Source organism: Phalacrocorax carbo, chromosome 1 (genome assembly GCF_963921805.1).
Source record: "Phalacrocorax carbo chromosome 1, bPhaCar2.1, whole genome shotgun sequence".
Taxonomy (NCBI): domain Eukaryota; kingdom Metazoa; phylum Chordata; class Aves; order Suliformes; family Phalacrocoracidae; genus Phalacrocorax; species Phalacrocorax carbo.
Window position 1 is genome coordinate 214156409 of NC_087513.1, and position 24543 is coordinate 214180951.

The 24543-nt window shown below is 45.4% G+C and overlaps 1 protein-coding gene and 1 non-coding gene across 2 annotated transcripts in view; both read left to right on the forward strand.

Annotated features, from left to right (window-relative positions):
• Positions 1 to 24543, forward strand: part of INTS4 (integrator complex subunit 4) — a 41828-nt gene that overhangs the window by 12946 nt on the left and 4339 nt on the right. The window contains exons 11-22 of the mRNA XM_064441495.1: positions 1395 to 1600; positions 4214 to 4356; positions 5376 to 5491; positions 7493 to 7626; positions 8395 to 8552; positions 11467 to 11560; positions 13664 to 13744; positions 16718 to 16848; positions 17794 to 17853; positions 20988 to 21147; positions 21469 to 21612; positions 22487 to 22607. Of these exons, the coding sequence (XP_064297565.1) occupies positions 1395 to 1600; positions 4214 to 4356; positions 5376 to 5491; positions 7493 to 7626; positions 8395 to 8552; positions 11467 to 11560; positions 13664 to 13744; positions 16718 to 16848; positions 17794 to 17853; positions 20988 to 21147; positions 21469 to 21612; positions 22487 to 22607 (1548 nt within the window). The remainder of the gene's footprint in view (positions 1 to 1394; positions 1601 to 4213; positions 4357 to 5375; positions 5492 to 7492; positions 7627 to 8394; positions 8553 to 11466; positions 11561 to 13663; positions 13745 to 16717; positions 16849 to 17793; positions 17854 to 20987; positions 21148 to 21468; positions 21613 to 22486; positions 22608 to 24543) is intronic.
• On the forward strand, positions 21718 to 21790 carry TRNAF-GAA (transfer RNA phenylalanine (anticodon GAA)). Its single transcript has one exon. It is a non-coding gene; the product is annotated as a tRNA-Phe (tRNA).

Consider the following 24543-nt stretch of genomic DNA (forward strand, 5'->3'; position numbering starts at 1 on the left):
GTAGATTGTGTTGTAAAAGTTGGTTTATTGTTCCATGACTGCTGCAAATAAAAGCATGTTTCTTATAATGGCTAAACTCTCCTGAAGCTTGAAAATGCAACTTGGAGTTTTTTCTGACTAGCAGTAAAAAATTTTTCCCTGGCTCAGTCCATTGACCCATGAAACACGTTCCCCAGTTTCCTGTGCCGTAGGTCTTGTGGCAGCATGGTGCTATTGGGGAATGTCGATCAGATGGACGGACGTGGAATACGCACAGACCTTTTAATAATGGAGATCCCTCTCCTCCGGCTGCAGCATTTTTAAATACTGCTGAGCTCTCTTTCTTACTCACAGGGCTGCTTCATTTCTTGAATTCCATCTTGTAACTTAAATCTAGATTACTGTGTCAGCTTAGGAAAGCAACACTGGCAAAATGTTTTTCTTCTCTAATACCTTGGTCTTAATGACCTCAGAGACTCGTAGTTGTGACAAAGGCTTCATAAGCTGGGCTCTTGCTGTGTGTGCATTTTTCTGCTTAATCAGAATCATCAGGAATTGAATATGTTCTTTAAGAACAATAGGCCTAAAAGCTACACATGAGTTTAAATGTTTTCAAGATGAGCTAATTTGAATGAAAAATAAAAGTATGTTTAAAACAATAACGTTTGCAAGACATCAGATTAATTCTTATTTATGTGCCGGGATCATAAAAGTGTTATGGAAGCTAGCGAGGATGGCTGCAGGGAAGAGGATCTCATCTCCGCTAAAGCTTGTTATATTTGGGTATTCTTTGAATTCCTGCTATGTTTTACAGCATGAATATACTCTGGACACCTTTTGATGCTTTTTTGCTTAAATTCTGAGTAATTTTAATAACTAGGTAGCACCTTTTTCCTTTCTTGTGAGGAATCCAAAGTCACGAAGCAGGGGGACTTCATTCTGTTTACTGCCAAAATGCCGATACTCCAGGGCTTTTCAGCAATTCATAAAGTGCTACAGAGCAAGTTAAAAATGCAGTGAATGCTCTTGAGCAATTAAAGTGTCAGGAGGAATAAAACAAGCAGAGTTTAATTATCTAAATTAGTTTGCTGAAGATACTGGGGTTATAGCTACACTTGCAAAAGTGCTATGAAATACATATTATTTATTGCTGGATAGGAGATGTTTATTTTCACCCTCTCCTGATGCTTACGACAGCAGCAGACACTGTATTAGAAGTGAGGCTTTTGATTTGAAGACTTGCCTGTGAAAAGATCCCTAATGGCATGGGTCGTTGCTTAATCTCCAGCATCCTCAGTGGTCCCTTAGCATCTCCTGCCCTTAGCCCAGTGCTTGAATAATATGAGGCCTGGCTGTTAGGTGGTACGTCCTTTTAAACAGCACTGCTGATTAATTCCCTCCCTCCTTTTTAACAGAGGTTCGGATTGCTGCCGTTGAAGCCCTCTGTATGTTGGCTCAGTCGTCGCCCTCTTTTGCTGAGAAATGCCTGGATTTTTTGGTTGACATGTTTAACGACGAAATTGAGGAGGTGAGATTGCAGTCGATACACACAATGAGAAAAATTTCCAACAACATCACGCTGCGGGAAGACCAGCTGGATACTGTGTTAGCTGTCTTGGAGGTAAGAAATTCCTCAGGAGTTAAAAAATTGTATTCCGGCTTTCTTAGAGGTGTTACTATTATATAAACCTAATCAGTCCCTTCCTCTGAGCTGAAACTGTCCACCTTTCTGTTGGTTTTTTTTTTTTTTCCTTCTCCTTTGAACACCCCCAGAGGCTCCTGAGGTCTAGTAGCTTGTATATCTCCAGGACAACAGAATACTTATGAAATAGATGAATTTCACGTGAAAGCTCTTCCCTTCATCACTGTGCTGTTGCCTCATGCGTGTTTCCCTCTGTCTTGTTTTGTGGTGCAGCGCACTGCACCACTTCACATCGAATACAACTTTGTTTTCTTTCCGTTTCCTTTGTTCAGCTGCTTTGGCTACACCTTTGCTCGCCAAGCAGACAGGGCGTGGGCCCAAGATCTCCCTTCTGACTCTCAGTGGGTTTGTTAGTGTGCTCTGTGGTACAGATTTGGCCTTTCTCAGCCAGGATCCAGGGGACAGCATGAGTCAGCTGCTGTTCCTAGTTGATGGCTTTGATCGGGAAGGGGAGGAGATTTCACCTGTATGAACAGTGCTGTCTTAAACTGCTCCCCCTCAGACCTGATTCATTTGCTGAGCTATAGCCCCTGGGGTATGGTTTTTCGTTCTGCTGCCTGTGGAAGGCAAGTTTCTGCTTCTTTTGGTTAGTCTTCCAGCCTCAGGCAGCGCTGCAAATCTGCTATTTCTGCCTTTTCACCTGCTGTTTGTTTGACCCAGGGCAACAGTGGCTTCTTTCAGTTGTGCCCCAGTAAGAAGCAAACGAACTAACCTATTTTATCAGTCTAACAAACGCTATGGGATGTGATCTGAATTAGCAAGCGCAACTATGAGTTTCAGGTGCCTCGAACTTTTGTGTAGTTGATTTACATTTTTCAAGCTGGGGGCTTTTGCATCAAGGTATAAAGATGTCCCAGTTAGGCTGGGGTTCCATCTTACGTTTCTGTGCTGACTCACCACGTATGATAAATCATATGGGTATTATGGTTTATATTTTCATAATTATTATCAGGTATTAGCATAGCAAAAGTGCGAGAATAACATTTTAATGGACTTGTCTGACTCTGGAAGGTGCTTGCTTTCTGTAAAATCTATCTTCCTGTACCAAAATAAAGGATTTGGAAAAATAGCATTAACTTTGGTGCCTAAATTTGTTCTGAGTGTGTAAATAGGGAGCAGATGGGGATGGGGTAACTTCTGTTTTCACCCCACCACTTTGATTTTATCTGAATAACTCTACCAGCTATTCCTTGCTTTTCTGACCAGGCTTTGGATTCTGCTTTCCCTGGTGTCCTTGATCTCGGTTTCTGTTGACTTGTGCTCATCTCTGTCACTTCATAGTCTTCTGCCTCGCTTTTCTCAGTACTGCCCTTCCAGTGGTCCGTACAACTCACCTGGAGTATTTGATCTCCATGGTCATTTCATTGCAGTCCTTAGAGTACGTCCTGTCTTCTGGTCATAGTCTGCCTTCCACCGCCAAAATAAGGAATGGCTGCGCAGCCCTGCTGTGCTTTTCTCCTTGGATCATTTATGCGTGTTGGCCGTCATTTAAGAGTCTTTACAAGAGGCCTGCTCTTTCTTCTTTTGTGGAAGACTGTGATGAATGAGCTGTTGATACTTTGCAAATTATAATTAAAAAAAAAAAGAAATCCACCACTGAAATGCATCCAGTTCTTGTATCCTGTCAAATTTTCACACTCTCTCCAGCAGTGCCACACAAATGCTGATAGCAAGGAAGTATAATACATTGATATGGAACAACAAGGTGGGTTTTGACAGAAGGAACGTAATTAATTAACCTGGAGTTCAGCCATAGCACTTCTAAAGACACGGCTCGGAGATTGCAAAAGCTCCTCTGTACAACGTCACGCTGGCCTGAAAAATAAAATGGGTGTGATGTGACTTTAGGAGTGGTACGTTAGGGAGCCCCTGCGATAGTAACAAAGTTCCTGACTGAACTTGTAAGTGTGTAGGGCTTTTTTTTGTTTGTTTGGGTGTTCTTTTTGTTTTTGTTTTTGTTTTTTTTTAATTGCCCATTTATAAACCCGTAGTTAGGTCAAATTCCATTATCCTATAGATGTTCACTGTCAGTCTGGTCTCTCCAGCCATTGATGTGTCCCCAGTGCTTACGCAACCCCCCTGGAGGCTGGGCCCTGGGTTAAAGGCTTGTGGAATTGAGCTTCAGCTGTTGAATGACAACGGCTTCTCCGAAGGCGATAAAACAATCTTTGGTGATTGTTTTGCTGAGTTACCCAGCGCCTTCCTTTTCTGTTACTGCATATGCCTAAGGGTACAACATTACCCGAACCAAATAGTGAACTTTTTGCTCTTCTTGAGAAGGTCAGCGGTGAGGCAGTTCCCATTCGTTCAGTAAATGAAGCACGTGGGTGGATGAGACCAGCAGGAGACGCTGCGGCCATGGCCTGGTCTGCCACTCCATCTGTTCTTAGCTATGATAACTAGAGAGGTGCGCTGTTTTTCAGATGCCTCCAGCACGAATTCAGCGAAGGAACAGGAACTGTATGCGCAGGCACGTCTCCTCTCTTGGCACTCAAAGGTGTCTGGGTTGGTTTTGGTTTTTTTTTGTTTTAGGATTCTTCAAGGGACATTCGGGAAGCGCTTCACGAGCTGTTGTGTTGCACCAATGTCTCAACTAAAGAAGGCATCCATCTTGCGCTGGTGGAGCTGCTGAAAAACCTGACTAAGTATCCCACAGACAGAGAATCCATATGGAAGTGAGTGTGCTCAGTGTCCTTGCGCGTCTGCTGATTTTCCTGTTCTTTTTAGTAGTTGAGGCATTAAGCAAATATTGAGCTAGCTAAGGAGGTAACAGGTACTGCAGGTATACAGCCCTGTTATTCTATATATAATTGGAATAGTGACTCTACTAAGCATTGTACGTATTCGTGACTGATGTGGAGACTCTGTGGTGTTCTTGCTTGTCGATACTTGTACTCGCAGCCCAGAACTGATGACTGCTCCTGGAAACAGCCCTATACTACCAGCACTCAAAGCATTCCCAGAAAAGATTAATTCAACCTTCAGTTTAAAACCTCATCTCTTCTATGCGACTAATGTTTTGTGCTTACTTGTCACTGCATTAAATAGTAATATTTACCAGCAGCCGATTGTGTCAGTTGTGACAAGTGGATTTGGCGATGTGGCTTTATGCTGTTGGAGGGACGACTTCTGTCTGAGCAAAAGTAACGAACGTTTGTGTGGGGTGTTTTTGGTTGTTTAATGGAAGCGACGAAGGAAGTGGTGCTGCAGCACACGTGGTTTGAGATGGAATTCTTGGGTATTGTTAGAAACCCTTATTGTAGCCTGCTTTGTCTTCCAGTGTGCTCTTATATTGTTTTTGGAGTTTGAGGTTTTTGGGTTTTGTTATTTGGTTGGGTTTTCACCCCCTCAGTCCTTTATTTCTGGAGGAAAAAAACACACTCATTTGTTAGTGTTTAGGATTAAAGCTTTTCTTGGGTTGTATAGCTCCAGGTGCTAAGTATTTCTTGGACAGTTTAAATAAACAATTTATATTACTGCTTGTTTTTTCAAGCTGCCCTCTCAGTTTTCTTGGATCCTATCAAATATTAATGCAAATACTCAGCCGTGAGGAGATGGTGGGCTTGGACAGTAGGATTTTGATGCTGACAGGCACCTCAAAGTACCCCTGCAACATAAAGTAATAATGCTTTAAAATGTTGTATTTTGCAGTGTACATGTTTACTAAGAAATACTTCGATCTGTGTATTTTCAGATGCTTGAAGTTCTTGGGAAGCAGGCATCCCACCTTGGTGCTTCCGCTAGTCCCAGAGCTGCTGAGCACACATCCCTTCTTTGACACTCCGGAACCAGACATGGATGACCCAGCCTGTATCTTTTTAATTAAGCCAGTTGATCATTTTGGCTGTAATAGATTTATATTTATGTTTTCCTGATGCTCACATTTGTTAAACCATCTCAGACTGCACAGACAATCCTGTAGCTATTTCTGAATCCCTTTGCCCCTTAGTTTTATTACTCAGCAACTGGTGGGATAACTGTTATCTGGAACCATCTTCATAAATACCAGTGTGGCATAATTGGCCTTTTTTTATGCTATGATGAATAATCTGTTAATAATCAAGCAATTTGTCAAGGTTTAGGCATTGCAGGTGAGTCCTTTGATGCGAAAACATTTGTCTAGTTAGTACTAATTTTGAAGATGCTTTAGCTTTTAGATAAGAAGGGTGGGTTTCCTTGTCTGTTCTCTGTTTAGGTAGAATATCTCCTATCCTCACTGTTGTGCAGTGCACAGAACAGCACCGTCTCTTAGTACAGCAGTGGCTGAATCCCCATAATGCTATAAATTTATCATCTTTTTGAAATAATTCAAAATCAGAAATCCTTATATTAATGTTAGCTCTCTTAGTGCTTTAGAATACAAACTATTATTGTAATACCATTATCCTTAACAATAGGAGATGCCTTGGAAATGCAAAATCCCATTTTTCCATTGTTCATTCTCCCTGCTTCCCTTCTGTGCAATTGCAGAATGTAATGTTATTTCTGATGCGTGCTGAGGCATGTTAGACTGGAACAACTCCCTTCCTCTGTGAAACTGCTCCGTATTTCTCTCACCAGTCACAGGCCAGCAGCTAGAAATTCTATACAGATTAAATAAATACTTTGTGGGAACTGAAAAGGGCTAGAATCGGATGGAGAGAAAGATTAATCCTTAATCAGATGCTTGAGTAATAATTTGAGTATATTTGTCTTATGAGTTCAGAACTGAAGGAATATTGGGGCAGGAGAAAGGTGTTGTTTAGCTCAATGCACCCTCCTGTCCCGAACCAAAAAATATTAGTTTAGAGAATGTTCTGGAGGTAACTTGCCACCGCATTTTACGGAGGTATATTATGTTAAGACAGGCCTGGGAGCCAGAAACTACAAGGTAGACCTGAATGGTATGTTTCCAGAGTAAACTGTTAATTAGAAACAGGGTTTTGTTTGATTCAAAGCACTTAGCAGGTTTGAATCAGGTTAGTTGAATAGCTTCAGCTGAAAATTTAGAAAGGATTTGGGTAAAGAGGAGAAGTTGGTTTGTCAAGTGGAAACCTTTATGCTTGGCAGCCCACGGATGCGGAAGATTTTTCAGGAGGTGAGAGAGTGGATTCAGTCCCTTCTGTGGCTGAACCTACCTCTTCCCTGTGCAGGCGAGTGCCCAAACGATCATAAGCTTTGCATGGGGATCCTTTCATGCTCTCCTGTTAGAGATCTTACGCTTGGGGTCAGCCCTGGTGCAGGTGAGTGCCCCCAGCCTTTGGGATAACTGATTAAAGCCTTTGGCTGCCATCCGCATTTCTTGGGCTCTCAGACTGTGAAGATGCTTTTTTTTCTATTCCAGAATCATCTTTCCGTGTTTGATTCTTTGGTTTGTTTTAAATCTGTGTAAGGGGGTTGTTGATCAGGACATCATAGGCAATGCAGCAATTTTCAGAGACTCGGGCGTAAATGTTTCATTTTAGGTGGTGCCTGGGTACCAAACTGGTAAGCACGGCGTAAGCTTTGAGGAAGAGTGGAACTCCACCTAATGAGCCTGTTCTGCATTTATAATCCCTGGCTCCTGTCCTTTGTGTTGTCTCTGAGCCATCCCACATTGGCAGTAACATCCTTCCTCCAATATGGCCCATCCTGTGATGTTTGTGCTCTGTACTTGTTTTCCACTGCTCAGACAGCCGCCTCTTTGGGTTTTGCTCAGCCTTCTCCAACCGTAAAAAACTTCCTAAACAATCTCCAGCAAAGAAAGGGTTGCTGAGTTGTTGTTTTAACTTGCCATCCCCAAGGAGCAATTCTTGCCATTGTTTATTTTTCTTTAACAATCCATTTCAATAGACATTGCCGTTCTGGTTCTGATTTTTAATGCTGCTAAAAGTTGCCCAACAATGCCTGCCCTGTTCTCTGATCATACGTTCAGACATTACGCCTATCTTCGGGACAGTCTCTCTCATCTGGTTCCTCCGTTAAGAGTAAGTTGAGCCGCTTTGGTTTGCACTTTGCCACTCTGTTACAAATATCGCTGGTCTCTTCTGTGTCTGTCAGTGTGTAACACTTCGATCCTACAAGGTTTTTCTCCCAGGCACCAAGCGAATGAATATTGAAATGTACGTTAAGTAAGGAGAGCCAAATATTAAATTGTTACAATATGGATTTTGTAATATTTTGGGGAGAATAGCATTCTCAAGTGAGACTAGCACATGGTTTGCTGGTTGGGAAAGAATACTGGGAGGGCAGGAGTCCTGGGAGCTTTCTGTAGCTCTGGCTGTGTGGGGAAGGGGAGCTTAGCCTTTGTAGATCTTCCAACGTTTGACTTGTGTCCTACCTAAATGGTTTACTCATGGGTGAGACATGTTCCCTGCTGCTTTGAAGCATGCTTCTCCTGCATGGAAGTACAGGTTGGGACCGAGGTTGGTCGTAAGTCTTGTTACAGCTCATAAAATGAACTGTGGTTTGTGTGGTCTTGGACTTCCTTTGACTTCACGGTGCCACACTTCATAGATGAGGAAGATGTTTCCCTCAAAGGGATGTTAAAGTTTAACCTCAAGATCTCTGCAAGTGGATTATAAAATGGAGAGTATTAACAAACAGAGGTGCAGAGTTGAGAGCCTTGATATAAATTTTGATATTTGAGAAATAAATTTGAGCTCTCAGTTGGTAGTTGTTAAATAACACGACAGCGTTTTGCAATGTCGTTACTTGTGTTACTGTTCTGTACGTGTGTGTTTCTTCTTGCTTAGTTGCCAGGTAGAAAGCTGGTGTCCTCCCCTGTCTCTCCCAGTATTACACCACATGAAGATCCTTCCCAGCAGTTCTTGCATCAGAGCCTGGAGAGGGTTTATAACCTTCAGCACCTCGACCCGCAGGGCATACAGGAGCTGCTGGAATTTACCATCCGGTAAGGCTGCGAGCTCACCTCTTTGTGGGGAGATGGGTTGCGATTCCCAGCTCCTCTGGAGCAGGTGCTTTGCCTCTGAATGTCAGCGTTGTACTTTGCCATCGGGCGCTTAGTCCGAGCCTCCTTCTGGAGAGTGTTGTGATAAGGCAGCATTCGTGGCCTATTTGAAACAAAACTGATGGTCTCGGCTCTGGCTCTGCTGCACTGAATAATCAGTGTGGGTTTTGCGGGGACATCTTTTCAGAGCATGGTGAGAGTCGGGTAAGGCTGCTCTTCCTGGACTGTTCGCTTATGGTAAAACATGCTCTCAGTTTTTATGGATGGCAGCCTTGTGTGACATTGTTAGTTCTCTGTCCCTGGACGAGCCCCTCATTTTGATCATATTAATTTGAATGTACATGCACAAGGGGGGTTTTTGTTTCATTTTTTCATGGGAAGGAGAGGTTGACCCCTTTGCTCTTCCAGTTTCCACGTCCTGTGGCCTTTCGTTCAGCACGAGAGGACCTGCTTTTGGAGCATCGTTGGGTTCTTAGCACCAGTCCCACTTATAAAGGACTTTGGCATTCTTCATCAGTTTGAAAATCGGAGAGAGATTTCCCTGGAATAGGCAATATTATTGTGTGTTGCTGTCTGCGGTTGTATAGATAAGGGCATATGGTATGGCTTCTGACTGTGGGTTTTAAGCTGCATCTTCCATTTCATCTCTGGACTGATTTGTACAAACAAAACACTTGAAAAGGATCCTTTCAATATGAATCCTCTGCTTGGAAAGAGGAAAAGAACCTTATTTTGAGAGTTAGAAAAACAATCTAAAATGCTTTGCTTGGAATATGGAATTCCAAAAAGCTTTATTATTTTACTTCCTCCCAAATAGGGAGCTGTCTGTGTAGCTGCAAATCGCTTTCACACCCACCTGCAGTGGAGAATAGAGCGTGCTTCTCACTGAAAACCCAACTGTGAAACTATATGGTTTGTCCTCAGCTGTTTGAAGCTCCTGTGCGCAGCCTAAAACATAGTCTCAAAGCATTTAATGCACCGAGCGCTTGAAACAGGTGATCCCTTGGCAGAGCATCCAGAATCTTGTAGGCACGATTAAGGTCTGGAAACCTCACAGGCCGTGAATGTTTTCGGTTTTTGAGCATAGGAATCGCGTTGGAGATGGCTGCGCGTGTAACTTATGTGCAGTAAGGACAGGAATGCTTTGGAGTTGATGGAGATTATTAGCTTGGCTTTTTTCCTGCTGCGATCACTACCCAGGAACCATACTACACCAGCTGCTGTTTTCCACCCTTAAGAAAAGGGAGGATTTCAGACAAAACAAAACAAAACCTTAAAGGTTATTTTGCAGAGGGCAAGAGTTTCCTGCATCAATAGCTGGGCTGCTGAGAGAAGAGGGGTAGAAGAAGCTCACAGCAGTGGGTTCTGCAGTGGGACGTAACTGCCTCCTTTATCGTTATTGTCATCGGGAGAAGTAGAGCAGACCTTGTGGAGCTGGTGTCTGCTTGGGACTTACATTTCTAGCCATGCTCAAGACTGACGCTCTTCCTCCAGGCTCTGCAGCTGAAACTGCAAGACAGGCTTTTTAGCGAATCGGTCTTTGTGGTTTAGTTTCTCCATCTATACAACAGGATGATTTTTTTTGTTTGTTTGTCTTGCAGGGATGTTGAAATCTGTTTAAGATTTGTCAGGAAATAGAATTAGTGGAATTGGGAACCGTAGACGACTGAAAAATGGAGTATCTGCTTGGCTGTTAGCTGAGGGCTGACATCCTGTTCCCCGTTAGCGTGTTGTGATGCATTAAGCGTGGCACGGGAATTAAGCACCCAGGAGTCTGTTCTTTACTCTCTGGGAAAAGATGAAATGGAGTCACTGTGTAGGGCTCAGGCTGGCTCTGCTGTTGTTGCACTGAAGGAAGGCACAGCTCCCCTGCTTCGGAGAGTTCCCCTTGGCTGCATATTCTACAGAAAATCTCATGGGGTTTTTTTTTGTTTTCATGTGTCCGCGCTCAGCAACCTTCTGGTTTGGCAGAATCAAAGTTTCAGAATTGCATCATGAATGCAAAGATAAATCTAAAATAAACAAAAGGAAGGGGTCATCTGAAGAAAAAAACTTCCTTTTTAATAATGCTGTAGGAAACACAGAAGTAGAGTGACAATTCTAGTACACTTTGGATCAAAGCAAAATGCAGAGAGCAGAGACGTGTTGAATCCACATCATCCAACCTATTTTCAGTTCTATAACAAAAAATGAGTTTTGTTTTCTTAATACACGCTTTTGATTTTAAAACATGTCTAAGAGTAGAGAACTAAAGCCTTTTTGGGTTCCATTAACTGTCTTTTTTTTCTGTGAAGTTAAAAGCTACTTCTATTGCTGGGTGATTTACAAGAAACACTTACACCAGACAGCACACAACAGCTCCTCGGGCAAATACCAGTACATTGGATTTCAGCTTGTTTTAAAAAGGCAGCTATATTTCAAATATGCTCGGTTGCCTGAGCCCGACATGTTCCGAACAACCTTTCCTAGTCAACAGGAATAGTTAGATTTCCCAGCAGCGTAACACAAATGGGTCGTTAGCTGCTGTAGAAGTCTGGAGCGTTTTAAGTTAAATCTGGAAGTGCTACGCTGTATGGTTCCCGTAGGGCTGCAGAGTAATGTGGGTTGACAGACTTACTGCTTCCGCTGCTGTGCCTGTGTCAGCCTCCAGCAAGGCAGGAGATGCCAAGTCCCAAGGTGCAAATGGGTTTGTAGGTTTTGCTGCTGTTTCTAGTGCTTGTCCTGAGGATAAGAAAAAAGTGAGGTGCAGAAATAGCTGGCTTCATCATTGCCGCTGCTGCGTTCTGAATGCATTTAGATTAACTTGCTGTCTCAATTGTGTTTTTTTCTTCCTTTTTTTTTTTCCCCCATGCTTCAGGGATCTTCAGAGGCTTGGAGAACTGCAGTCAGAACTGGCAGGGATGGCAGATTTCACTGCAACTTATCTTCAGTGTCAGCTGCTCCTCATCAAGGTTTGGCTTCATCTGGGTGTTTTGGGCTGTTCTTCAAAAAATGCCCCTGGTCCATCTTAGCGGTGCACTTTCGTGTTTTGGAGTTTGTGCTGAAAGCTGATCTCCGATGAAAGCGCGGCTTCTGAGGATTTCTGATAGTCCTGCTTCCCTCCGGTGGCAGCTCATTTATGCCGTAACTCTGCCAGCGAGTACGACAACGCAGAGCTCTGCTGTTGTACCGGGGGCTTATGTTGGTTCACGGGCGTTTTGCCGGCGCAGTTTATTTTCTGACAGAAATCACAATGGAGGCAACCACTCTGTAGCCTTTTATGTTACAAGAATAACTTTTCTTTGCCGGTGGCCGCTGGAATGCTTTTTGCTAAACTGTTGCTATAAGTGGAGATTTTATAGGCAGTGTTTTGTAGACAGCTTTTTTGGCACCAACGTTGAAGGAATTCTTGAGCCTCTCTTTTACAGTGCCGAAATGGTGTATCTATGAGGTATTAGCAGATGGAGTCGTTACTTTGACACCATGGCAGCGACCCTTTTCAAAGTCAGCTTCTTGCTGTAAATAGGAACTGATTTCTTGCTTCTCAAGCTATCAGCTGGCAGTAGGATTTAAGTTAATCTCCTGGCATTCATCAGGTGTTTGAATATAATTTATACGCATGTAAAGCAAGAACTAAACCAAGCAACAAACAGGTTTCCAGAGGGGACTCAATAAAAGCTTTGTTATGTAAAATGAAGGAGGGATTTCAGTTTCTTTGCTAAATGCATAGCTGCCAGTTGGCATATCTCGTGGCAGCCCTCAAATCCTCAGAATACATTTATCACCCAAGGAAGGTATTTTAGCTGAGTGGTGCTACAGTTCAGTACATTCCTAGTGAAATCCAAAACTTTTGCCAAAGGAAAATGTGCTGTCTGGGCAGCGGAGCAGCATTTGGAGGTGGTTTTGTTGCCCTTCTCCAGGGCTTGGCTGGAGCGAGCTGGCGTATGTTAGCCAAGAGAGCCGTGGTTTGCGTATCTGGCAGAGTGCTCCGTTTGGGAGAGGGGGGTAAAGGCTGCACCAGCCACGCGTGGCTCGAGCTGTAGGACAGGCAGTATGTCAGCGAGGTAGAGGAGTCAGTAATGTGGCTGAAATGCAAAGTAACTAGTAATATCATACAATTAGATATTCTGATGTGGCAGAGAGAACCTGAATGTCAGAGCAGCGCTTTTCAGGAGATTTCTTTCCACTTGCTTCCTTCCCCACCAGAATGAAGCAGCTGGGGAAAAAGTGTATCTTCGTTTCCCAGCCTCTCAAGGCTCAAAAGGTTCCAGACCTTTAAAGGCTCTACATACCCTGTGATTTTAGGCGTGGTTAACTGGGATTCTGCGGCCGGCCTAGGCGAAGGATATAGCCTGTATGTTCTCGAGCTTTGGCTACAGCCAGCTTTGTGTTCAGCTGTATCTAAGGACAGGCAGCTTCAAAAAGGAGGCAGTGATATAAATCATCCACTCAAACTCTCTTCATTTTTTTTTAAACATAAATCAAAAAGCAAATAGGGTTTGGTTGGGTGGGTTTGTTTGGGTTTGGTTTTTTTTTAGTATGAATATCAGTAGTTGATTTACACTTGGTATTCTTAGTAACTCCAGGATTTTTGGTGGGGCAGAGACTCTCAACAGGAGCGTGACTGTGTAGGTGTGTTTCTGGGGACAGTTATTGTTTCCACTTTTTGCCTGCAATCTGAGATTACCCTGATCTTGGTTTCGGGGAGGCGATAAAGCAGCAGGCTGTTGTTTTTCTAATAAGTGACTTCATTCTGCATAAAGTTCTCCTTAAAAAGTACCGAGGAATTTGGCTCAGCCTGTCTCTAATTCATAGTTTTGTTAACATTATTTTCAACTACTGTTTTATAGCTGTGTAGGTATTTCTGTGTATTTATAGAGCAATACATATTTTGTAGGCCTTGGTTCCCCACGTTGTGTTTAAAAGCACAAAAGAAAACTCTGCCCTGCTTTTTCAACCAACCCGTTGGCGTATAGCCGAGAGACGGCATCATCCCTGCTCCTGAGCCATCTAGCGCAGCGTTGTAACGTTTAGGCTGAACTGGGTATTTATCGTTTCATGTTTTTCCTCTGTAGGCCTTGCAGGAGAAGCTGTGGAACGTGGCGGCCCCTCTGTACCTGAAACAGAACGCGTTAGCATCTGCTGCAGCAAAACAGGTGGGGTAGAAGCAGCTGGGTCTGTGCGGGGGCAAATCCTTGGGTACGAGGCCTTCCTTGGCCATGCATCAGTAATGCGCTTCTGACCCTCCACTGCCATTGTCTGCCCAAGTACATGTTAGTTCCCAAAAGGGGAGTAATTTCTCTCATCTTTTGAGGATGAGGCAAGTGGGGGAGGTTCACGACAACTGCAAAAAGGCAAACATCACACCTGTCTTTCAGAAGAGCAATGAACAGCGTTCAGAAAAACCGTGGGCTGCTTGGCCTTACCTCACTCCTGGCGAAGATTATGGACCAATTCCTCTTAAAAACCATTTCTAAACAAGTGAAGGTCAACGAGGTGATGTGGAACAGCCAAAATGCATTTCCCAAGGGCAAACTGGGGGTGCTGGGGATGACCCAGCTGGACATGACCCAGCAATGTGCATTTGCAGCCCAGAAAGCCAACTGTGCCCTGGGTCGCATCCCCAGCAGCGCGGGCAGCAGGGTGAGTGAGGGGGTGCTGCCCCTCTGCCCCGCTCTGTGAGACCCCCCTGCAGCGCCGCCTCCAGCTCGGGGCTCCTCAGCACGGGACAGACATGGGGCTGTTGGAGCGGGGCCAGAGGGGGCACAGAAATGCTCCGGGGGCTGGAGCCCCTCTGCTGCGAGGCCGGGCTGGGAGAGTTGGGGTTGTTCAGCCTGGGGAAGAGAAGGCTGCGGGGAGACCTTAATGCAGCCTCCCAGTGCTTAAAGGGGGGCTGTAGGAAGGATGGGGGTGACCTTTTTAGCAAGGCCTGTTGTGACAGGACAAGGGGTGATGGTTTCAAACTAAAGGAGGGTAGATTTAGACTGAATATAAGGAGAACATTTTTCCCAATGAGGGTGGTGAGGCAGTGGCCCAAGTTGCCCAGAGAGGTGGTCGATGCCCCATCCCTGGAAACATTCCAGGTCAGGCTGGACGGGGCTCTGAGCGACCTGATCTAGTGGAAGATGTCCCTGCTCACTGCAGGGGGTTGGGCTAGAGGAGCTTTAAAGGCCCCTTCTAACCCAAACCATCCTATAATTCTAGGAAATTATGCCTGACCAACATCTTTGATCTCTGTGATGAAGGGATGGGTGCTGTGGACAAGGGGAGGCAGTGGATGTCACATCCCTTGACTTTAGCAAAGCCTTTGATGCAGTCTCCCATCGTTTCCTTCTCACCCAACTGGCAGGATTCTGGCTGAGCAAGTGGGTGTAAAGGTTCCTCCACGCTGAGGAGCCAGTCAATATGCTGGAGGGCACAACTGCTCTTCAGGTTGGTCTGGACAGGCTGGGGAACTGGGATGAGAGGAACCTTGTGATGTTCAGCACAGGGATCCTGGTGGACAGTGTGTTGAACACAAAGCAGTAAAGAAAGCCAACTGCATCCTGGGCTGTCTTAGCAAGAGCGTAGCCAGCAGGTGTGTGGGAGTGATCCTTCCCTGCTATTGAGCTCTGGAGAGGTTGCATCTGGAGGGCTGTGTTGTGTTTTGGCCTCCCCAGTAGAAGGAAGATGCTGAAAAACTGGGGCAAGTTCAGCAGAGGGCCACCAAGGTGGTCAGGGGCTGGAGCACATTCCCTGCAAGGAGAGGCTGAGGGAACTGGCCTTGTCCAGCCTGGAGAAGAGAAGGCTTCGGGATGGATTTGCTGCTCTCTACCACTGCCTCATCGTAGGATATAGATGAGACTGATCCAGACTGCTCTGGACACAAGTTGGAATGTGAGAAACTCTGACTAGATACAAGGGGGAAAGAAACTACTGTAAGGGAGGTTAAATACTGGAAGAAGTTGCCCAGAGAGGTGGGGGGAATCTCCCTCCTTGGAAGCATTCACAGCTTGATGTGGCCCTGGGTAGCTGGATCTAATTACACCTGCTCTGAGCAGGGGACTAGGCTAGATGGCCTCCAGAGGTCCCACCAGCCTGAGTCATCGTGATTCTGTGATGTATAAATGGTCTGATCTTGGAAAAATTGAAGATAAGCACTAAGAAAAGGTAAAGGAGAAAGCAAGCTATTAAGTAATCTGGAAACAAATATGGAGTAAAAGCAAGTTCATGGATCTGCTGGGAAGCTATGCTAATGTTTTGAGTATTCAGTTAATTAAGATGTAATAAGAGGCAGGTACTGCTGTGCTTCAAAACTGTCTGTGCTGTTGGCAGCTGCCCCCAGGGATAGCAGAAACAAAAGCCTATCAGCTTTTAAAATCTTCTCTAATTGAACTGTCTGGGTGCCCTTCTCAAGTAGCATGTGAACCCCCTGGGAACTTCTATGTGTTGTGATTGTGAAGGTAGAATGCTTCCCGTCAAGGCAAAGTGAGGGAATATTTCCTATCAAATAGCTTGCAAGTTCTTGGTTTCTATACAGTCATACTGAACTCAACTGTATTAATTTGAGCACTTCTTGTGTCTACTTAAGCCCATCTCTTCGACAGATAAAGTACGATGAGTAAAACTGTGCAATGTGCTGTCTAAGCTTTTAACTGTGTATCTAAAATAACCCAGAATGGTACTTATCTTGTGATAGTTCCCATCTTCAGCTGCAGTACCTGAAGTGTCATTGAATGTAAAGTTGTTTCCAAGGGAACTTTGTCAAACATTGCTCCAAAAATGTAAACCTGAGCAGGACCGCTGAGGTTGCTCTGTTGTGCTGCTCACGTCTTGTATTCCGGAGCGGGCAGCGGGAGTCGGAGAGCGCTCTACCGCTAGAGATCTAAAATGCAGTGTCAAAAGATAGACTCCCTGCAGAGGGAGTGCTTGATTTCAGGCCGAGTTTCATGAATTGTTTCTTTAATGTAGCCCAGATAACCTTTCGGTATTAGGTGCCACTTTACGCTGCGAAGAACTTCACCAAAAGAATGAGAGTCGTAGATTGTGTTCCTTAGTATGAGGAAAAATACCAGAATCTGGTGATCGTGCTTGTGCAAGAGTTTGACAGAGTCTGAAGGTTTGTTACCCCTGTGGTGTCTGTCTGACAGATCTTGGAAGAAACGTATAAAATGGAGTTCATGTACAGCGGCGTGGAAAATAGACAAGTGGTCATTATCCACCACATGAGACTGCAGGCGAAGGCGTTACAGCTTATAGTGACTGCGCGTACCACTAGAGGGTAAGGACGACCTGGGGAAAGGACCTTCTTAGGGTTAACTGTAAGCTTAGTTTCCTCAAGTTTTGTTTAAAAAAACAGCAAGGATAAATTGGACACGTAAGACATCACGGCATGCCGATAACATTTGCTAAACTACTTCAGCACTTTGGTGTGGCTGTAGAGTGGCGCAGTACTAAATTAGATGACAAAATTATTAGGAAGACGTGTTTAGGGCATTGAGTTCTCTCAGCTGTGAACGTATTAGGTTAAAAATGTAGAGTGTGTCTTAGAGTTGATATTTGGGACCTATTTAAATGAGGAAAAGTCATGTATTAAAGAATGCACTGTGTTTGCTTAGTCAAGTATTAGTTGCTGAGTTTTTAGCATCAGAAAAGACTTGTCTTTTTGACCGATCTGCAGCTGATGTTGGTGTGAGTCGGACACAAAACGCCCACGTGTGTGCGTGGCTCAGGTAACAGGAGAGGCTCGGTGTGGCTCGTTTTGGCTGCTGAGGTCAATGGAGTTACACGTGGGTTTGGATGGCTGTAGGATTAGAACTCCGTTTGGCAGAATTCGAGCAAAGTGGTTAGTGTCCTAATTTGTTTACTTCTGTTTTGAGTTTGTTGTCATCAATTTACTGTGTTGCCGCAGAGGTCCATAATAATTTTGCCTCTTAACCTCCTGTTTTATAGGTGGAAAGTTAATATTTTCTAGCAGTGGCTTTGGGACCTTAATTAGTGCCTTACGCAAATGATATTTTGTGGGAGGGGGATATGGGTGTGGGGAGGAAGAAGGCAATTAATTTATATTTTTTTCTCTTGTGGGGAGCCCTTTCTGGCCTTACCATTGTAAGATCTTTTCAGTTTTAGGAACTTGAACTGAATTCCAAAAGACCTAAATGTTTATAACCATAGAGCTAATTTTCTTTATTCAAAACTAAACCAAGGAATGTTATCTTCATTACAGAGTGGAACCCCTTTTTGGGATGTGTGAAAAATTCCTACAGGAAGTGGATTCCTTTCAGAGGTGAGAAACTCCATTGCTTCTTCACTTTATGTTAGAAAGTCCCCCCACCATTGTCATCAGGGAATATTCCGTTTCTTTTTCATCTCTTTGTGTCTCCTTTCCGCTGTTGGTGTCCCACATCAGGGACTGCCATCATGAGATAATGATAAAGCAAGAAGTAAACTCCCTTCTAAATGTGGGATCAATGGAAGAGCTGTCCTGGGAGAATGATAAAATGGGGAATTTCCCTTTTCTTTATCACAGATTTCTAAATCGTAAATGAGAGAGTGAGCCAACCACCTATACGCACAAGGTGGGAGTGATCTTGCCCGGGTGTTGACGTTTGCTTTGCAGACCACTGCTTATGAAGCACTCGCCCAGCTCTCCTCTCGCTGCAGAGGTGGTGCTCTCGTCTTACCCTAATCTAGATGTCTAAAATAGATCAGATGAGGGATGCCCAAGTTTCTTTTGCTGACTGAGGAGACCCAGACACACAGGTACCCAGAGCTGGCTGCGCAGAATTCCATCTCTAGTTCGGATTAAATTCCCATTTATTTGTGGTCCGTGTGCTTGGCAGTTGTGGCTGGTTAAGTGATGAGAAAAGGGAGCCAGATCTGCCCATTCCCTAACGTTTAGCTTATTTGGTAGCTAATGACTAGAACTGTTCATTTGTTTTGTATCTTGTCTTCGCACTGAGTCTCAGGATCAGCAAAACTTACCGCTTTCCCTTGGGAACCTAACTCCTCCAGGCAGTGTTGAATCCCACAAAGGGGATCTGGGTGATGGTAGACCTTGTCAGTGTGCTGTAAGGTCACCTGTAAATGCTCGGACGTATAAAATCCCTGTGTGTAGGTGATGCAGCCTCAGCATGCCAGACTCTAGCTGCATCCCGTGACAGATTAGTTGAAATTTGCTGTCTCTAGTGGCAGCCATGGGAACACAAGGATGAGTATTCCTGCACAGCCCTCTTACCACGCACGGGGTGTGATTTTTCTCCACCCTTGCCAAGTCAGCAGTGGGTGCTCCTGCAGAGCACCACCAGGATCCTGGAAAAAACCTCACTGCTCGGGCTTCAGGACCTGAAGCTGTTTTGGGCATGTCTGGTATTCCTATCCAGGCTTTTTAGACTCAACTGTAGGTGAAGATACAGCGCAACACCAGACTTGACGAACGGGGAGGAGAGAGCCTTTTGTTCAAGATGCTGTTCACCTACCCAAATGGTGCAGGTTGTTTTTGGTTTTTTTTTTCACCAAATTGCACAAGTATTTGCTAGGCTTACAAACCTGCTAAACACAGCGGGAATGTTGCTGATAACAGCATAACCCACCAATGACTCAGTCTAACGCAGCATCTTCTGCATGCAGGGATGTAGGGTAGTAGCCCAATTTTACCTCTATATAAAGAACAAGAAATCCCAGATGCTCTTCTTGTGTGAGTGGATGTTGACCCAAGCTGTAGAATGGATTCTATTCTCTGATCTTGACCGCTAGAACTAGCTTTTCCCACCTGCCCACCACCACTGATTGTAGTTTACTATCAAACTTTCACTCCTCAGATGTAATGCAGATCACATTGTAATGCTATAATGTTCAGATGTTTGGAGATGACACCAAATTGGGTGGGAGTGTCGATCTGCTGGAGGGCAGGAAGGCTCTGCAGAGGGACATGGACAGGCCGGATCGATGGGCCGAGGCCAGTTGTGTGAGGTTTAACAAGGCCCAGTGCCGGGTCCTGCCCTTGGGTCACACCAACCCCAGGCAACGCTCCAGCCTGGGGCAGAGGGGCTGGGAAGTGCCCGGCGGAGAAGGCCCTGGGGGTGCTGGCTGACAGCCGGCTGGGCATGAGCCAGCAGTGCCCGGGTGGCCAAGGAGGCCACCAGCCCCCGGGCTTGTGTCAGCACTGGTGTGGCCGGCAGGGGCCGGGCAGGGATGGGGCCCCTGTGCTCGGCCCTGGGGAGGCCCCACCTCGAATGCTGGGCTCAGGTTTGGGCCCCTCGGGACAAGAAGGCCCTGGAGGGGCTGGAGCGTGTCCAGAGAAGGGCAGCGGGGCTGGGGCAGGGTCTGGAGCACAAGTGTGCTGGGGGGCGGCTGGGGGAGCTGGGGGGGTTTAGCCTGGAGAAGGGGAGGCTGAGGGGAGCCCTTCTCGCTCTCTGCAGCTGCCTGAGAGGGGCTGGAGTGAGGGGGGGGCTGGTCTCTGCTCCCAAGTCACCAGTGACAGGACAAGAGGGAACGGCCTCAAGCTGCGTCAGGGGAGGTTTAGGTTGGATGTGAGGGAAAATGTCTTCCCTGCCAGAGGGGTCAGGCCCTGGCACAGGCTGCCCAGAGAGGTGGGGGAGTCACTGTCCTTGAGGGGGTTCAAAAATGTGTAGACGTGGCACTTGGGGACATGGTTTAGGAGGCCTGGGGGTGTTGGGTTGGGGGTTGGACTTGATCCTAGAGGCCTTCTAATAAGCGATACTCTCAGAAATACTTGTAGAGAAAACCATTCTCGAAGCTTTGCTGCAGCAGAAGGTCAGACAGCTCACGTGTTGGCCGTGTGGGTATGTCAGATCCTGTAACGGAGTCAGCTATTTAGTTGGCCAGATGGAAATGCACAGTGTAAAGAATTAGGCATCTGCATGTCTTCTCTGAGAAGGACCAATTTCAAAAGTTTGCAGGGTGACTGTAGTAGGAATGACTCTTCCATTCAGCTGTGTTTCTTTGCTGAGACACGGAGACTGAATGCAGAGTACTGGAATTGCCTGTAGTCTCATTTCATTAGCACTCTTACTATCTAAATCACATTACAGCTGCACATGCAGTCTCAGCAGACAAATCCGTGCAGTATCTGGTTCTCATTAATGTGGTGTTGATGGGCACCTCTGCATCTCTAGTTCCTTTTTTGTGGGTCTAGGCCCTTTGCCTGCTATACTATGTACTCCTGAAGGATGTGAGTCCTGCGTAGCCCTTGATGTTGTCAGTTTGAGCACAAGGTGTGGTCCCAACATAACTGTTCAAAATCATCTTCATCTTACGTGTGGGCATCACAAGAGGAATCCACGTACCTAATTCTGACACTGCAACTAAATATAAGGATTAAATAGCTTGGCTGAAAATAACAATACTGTTGAAAATGTTGAAAAAAAGTATTTGATTTTTAATTTATTCTTAACGCAGATGTTTCATCTCTGAGCTCCCACACATGCAAGGCAGTTTTGTAGACAAATTGCTGGACTTAATGCCCAGACTCGTGACATCGAAGCCTTCGGAAGTCGTCAAGATTCTTCAGACAACGCTGCGACAAAGTACCTTCCTCCATCTTCCTCTTCCAGAGCAGGTCAGTTTAACACAGAGAATTAAAACACAATATCCTTGCAGAGTGACTCGTCTTTTGACTAGATCCTAATGTACCCTGCAGCTTTTAGAATTCAGGTTTTTGGTCAGTCCCAAGTGTTATTTCTTCAAAGGCTTTCTTCTTCTTACCTAGCATCCTCGAGGCTACTGCTAAAAATACAGAAGGCTTAATAATTTCTGGCAGTATCTAAAAGAATCCAAAGTTCATGCACAGTTTTTCCATTAAGAACAGTAACGATTTGTCTCTTTTTCTTTCCTCCTCCTCCCCCCACCTTACTTTTGCCAACCGCTTTGCCCCTAATAGCTCCATAGAGCTACTGCCAATATCATTGAGCCTACCGGTGAATCTGATAATCCTCTGAGGTTTACATCGGGGCTGGTGGTGGCACTGGATGTTGATGCAACTCTGGAACATGTGCAGGATCCCCAGGGAACCGTGAAAGTTCAGGTAGGCAGTTGCTTGATGTAAGTACAAACAAGATTGTGTCTTAGGGGGGGTTTGCTTAAGGACATTGGTACTTCTAAATTGCAAATAATTGTGCACTTCATCAAAGCTGGAGTAGCTCAGCTGGGAGAGTGTTAGACTGAAGATCTAAAGGTCCCTGGTTCAATCCCGGGCTTCAGCAATGGTGTAAAGGTTGGACTAAATGACCACTGAGGTCCCTTCCAACCTGTGATTCTGTGGTAATAAGTCTTGGATTTCTGCATTTTAGCCACACATTCAGAAACTGGCTTGTATATAGTGTGTCGAGTTGGCTTGCCTACAGTTCCTGAGAGTTTGCTTTGAGCCCTTTGATGCCATTCAGTGCTCCCCACGCGCTGCCCTCTGCTTTCACGTCTTCTGGGCATGTTACGGACGTGAGCATAAGTAAATGCCTGAACTTCCAGCTTGCGTAGTGGGAGAAGGTGGCACAGAAGAAGCTGTTCTGAAGGGTACAGAAATACCCAGGCTCTCGGCTCTCTGTATTTACAACTTAACTTTCTTCCTGCTGCTGAATCACTAGTTTCAAATGCAGCTGAAGGGGTGGGTGTGGTACAATGCTAGTAAAATGTGCCAGTTCACTGTGTAACAAAGAAATGAAACCCGCTCTCTGCCATGTGGAGGAAGAAGCTGATGTCTGTGTGCGCTTTTTCCACCTGTGCTGTGGGTCTGCATGGCCAGCGTGTGGCCGTTAAACCTGGGGCAGCGGGACTGCTGGCTCCAAGATAAAGCACGCCTTCCTGCCTTCCGAACTCAGAGAACACCAATGTAACGCCCGCTGTGTAAATCCCCAGTCCAGTTGTCATTCAGTTGTTTCCCTTTTTTGTTTTTCCTCCTATAGGTATTGTATCCAGATGGACAAGCACAGCTAATCCATCCTAAACCAGCTGACTTTCGAAATCCTGGTCCTGGAAGGCACAGGCTGATAACTCAGGTTTACCTCTCACACACAGCATGGACAGGTAACGTTAATGATACGAGTTCATGTGATTTGTGTTGCTGCACCTTTCTAAGAGTGTGTCTTGCTTGATCCTGGTCTCCTGCATGTAAGACGTACATGCCCACAGTCTCGGGGGTCTTAGAGGATCCTGAAGGCTACAGCTGCTGTTGAAGCTGCCATTAGTGTTGCTCAGATTTCTGTTCTCGCAGCCTTTGAATGGTTCCGTCTCCCTGGCTGACAGGGCGCTGCTGCTCCGTAGGTGACTCGAGGGGCTGCTGTTGCTGGAGAGAAGGTGCATGCTGGGGGCATGTGGTGGGCTGGCCCTGCCACGCCACCCCCGTGCAGGGCTGCGCCTGCAGCCTTGTGGCTCTGGGAGCCTTTACGGGGGAGCACGTGTTCCAGGTGAGGCCACCCGCTCCTGTGCAGGGCAAGGTCAGTCGCAGGAGTCGGGCCTGCATCCCTAAAGCCAAGGAGCGATGGTAACTGGACTCGCTGTGATGCATTGGTTTAGACCTGACAGGTATTTGAGCAGGGCAGAAAACCTTTGGAACTGTCTGTGTGTGCTCAACTGTATAATTTCACTGCTGATTAAACTTTCACCTTTTTAATGCCCTAAAAACCACCCTTTAGCTCTGATGAAATATACGACTCAAATTCATGTCCAGGCTCAGCTGGCATTCACGCTTCTCCATGAAGGTGCTTCAGTAATTGGTTTGTGGATTTCAAACACAGAAGGCAGAGAGTATTTGTTCATGGCTCCCTTTGTCCTGTTTTCTTTTAGTCCTTTATTCAAGTGTGGATTTTTTTTCTGAGCAGTTACTAATAGGATTTGTTGGTTTGTGGGGGTTTTTTTGTTTTTGTAACCAACAGTTTTGTTTAGTGCAACGTTCTTTCACGTACTCCTTTTCATGTAGCACTTCCGTGGTGTACTCATTCATCCTGCTATCCTTGTTTTGTTCTGGAGAAGTAAAAAATGGTATTGTTTCTATGGCTGGAAGTATCTGGATTGAAAGGTTGATCCTGTACCTCAGGGAGCTGAACTGAGTCCTTATTTCTGCTTCTGCAGCGTTCACTGGAAGGGCACTTTAAGCGTGTTCTGTTCTGGTGTCTCCCCATGCCGTTATTTTAAGTATCAACTTTGGTATTGGCACTTGAGCATGTGAAAGGGGGAGGACACCAAACTGGGAGGGGTTCAGGGAACGGGGTCAGAATTCAAAACAGAGAAAATGCCTTAATTCAAGACAATGAAACTTAATTGAAGGCTAGTAAACGTCATGCGAGCCACTATGAAGGGAAATTAACTTTACCCCAGCCAAAACCAGTCCAAGTCCATATGGAAAACCTAAAGGAATCACATTTTTCAGTCTAGAAAGGAAAATTCTGATGGGGATGTAGTCTGGCATGCTGCTCAGCGTCACGCTGCGTAGAACGAAAGCCCATTTTTGTTATGACCACTGGGAGAAGAACAAAGTGAAATCATCTTAGGGACAGTATTAGGAATATCTGTCCAGTTGCTGAGATGGTAAAAGAGTGGAAAAGGCTGTCTTGTAGCGTCAAAAGCTCCAACGGAAGAGAATCTTCAGGTAATCTCCTGTGCTGTAAGGCTTGTTAGACATCATCTGGATTTACTTGATCCTGCCATAAAAATAGAGGTAGCAAGACCTGCTGGTTCTGTGGTCTTTCCAGATTGTATTATTATTTGGTTTGAGCAACTTTTAACAGTTACTTTTGAAAGTCGCTATTTGTTACTCGTGAGATTTTCTTTTTAAGCGATGATGGAGGGGACGGGACGGGACGACAGTGCTTAGTTCTACCACGCTGCATGTAACGAGAAAGTTGTATTTTCAAACACCCGACTGGATTCTGGTCAGCCCAGAATGGCTCTGTGCTTTACCCAGCACACGGAAGAGGAAATTTCATCTGGTATTGGTGGTTCTCTGTGCCATGACCGTAACGTT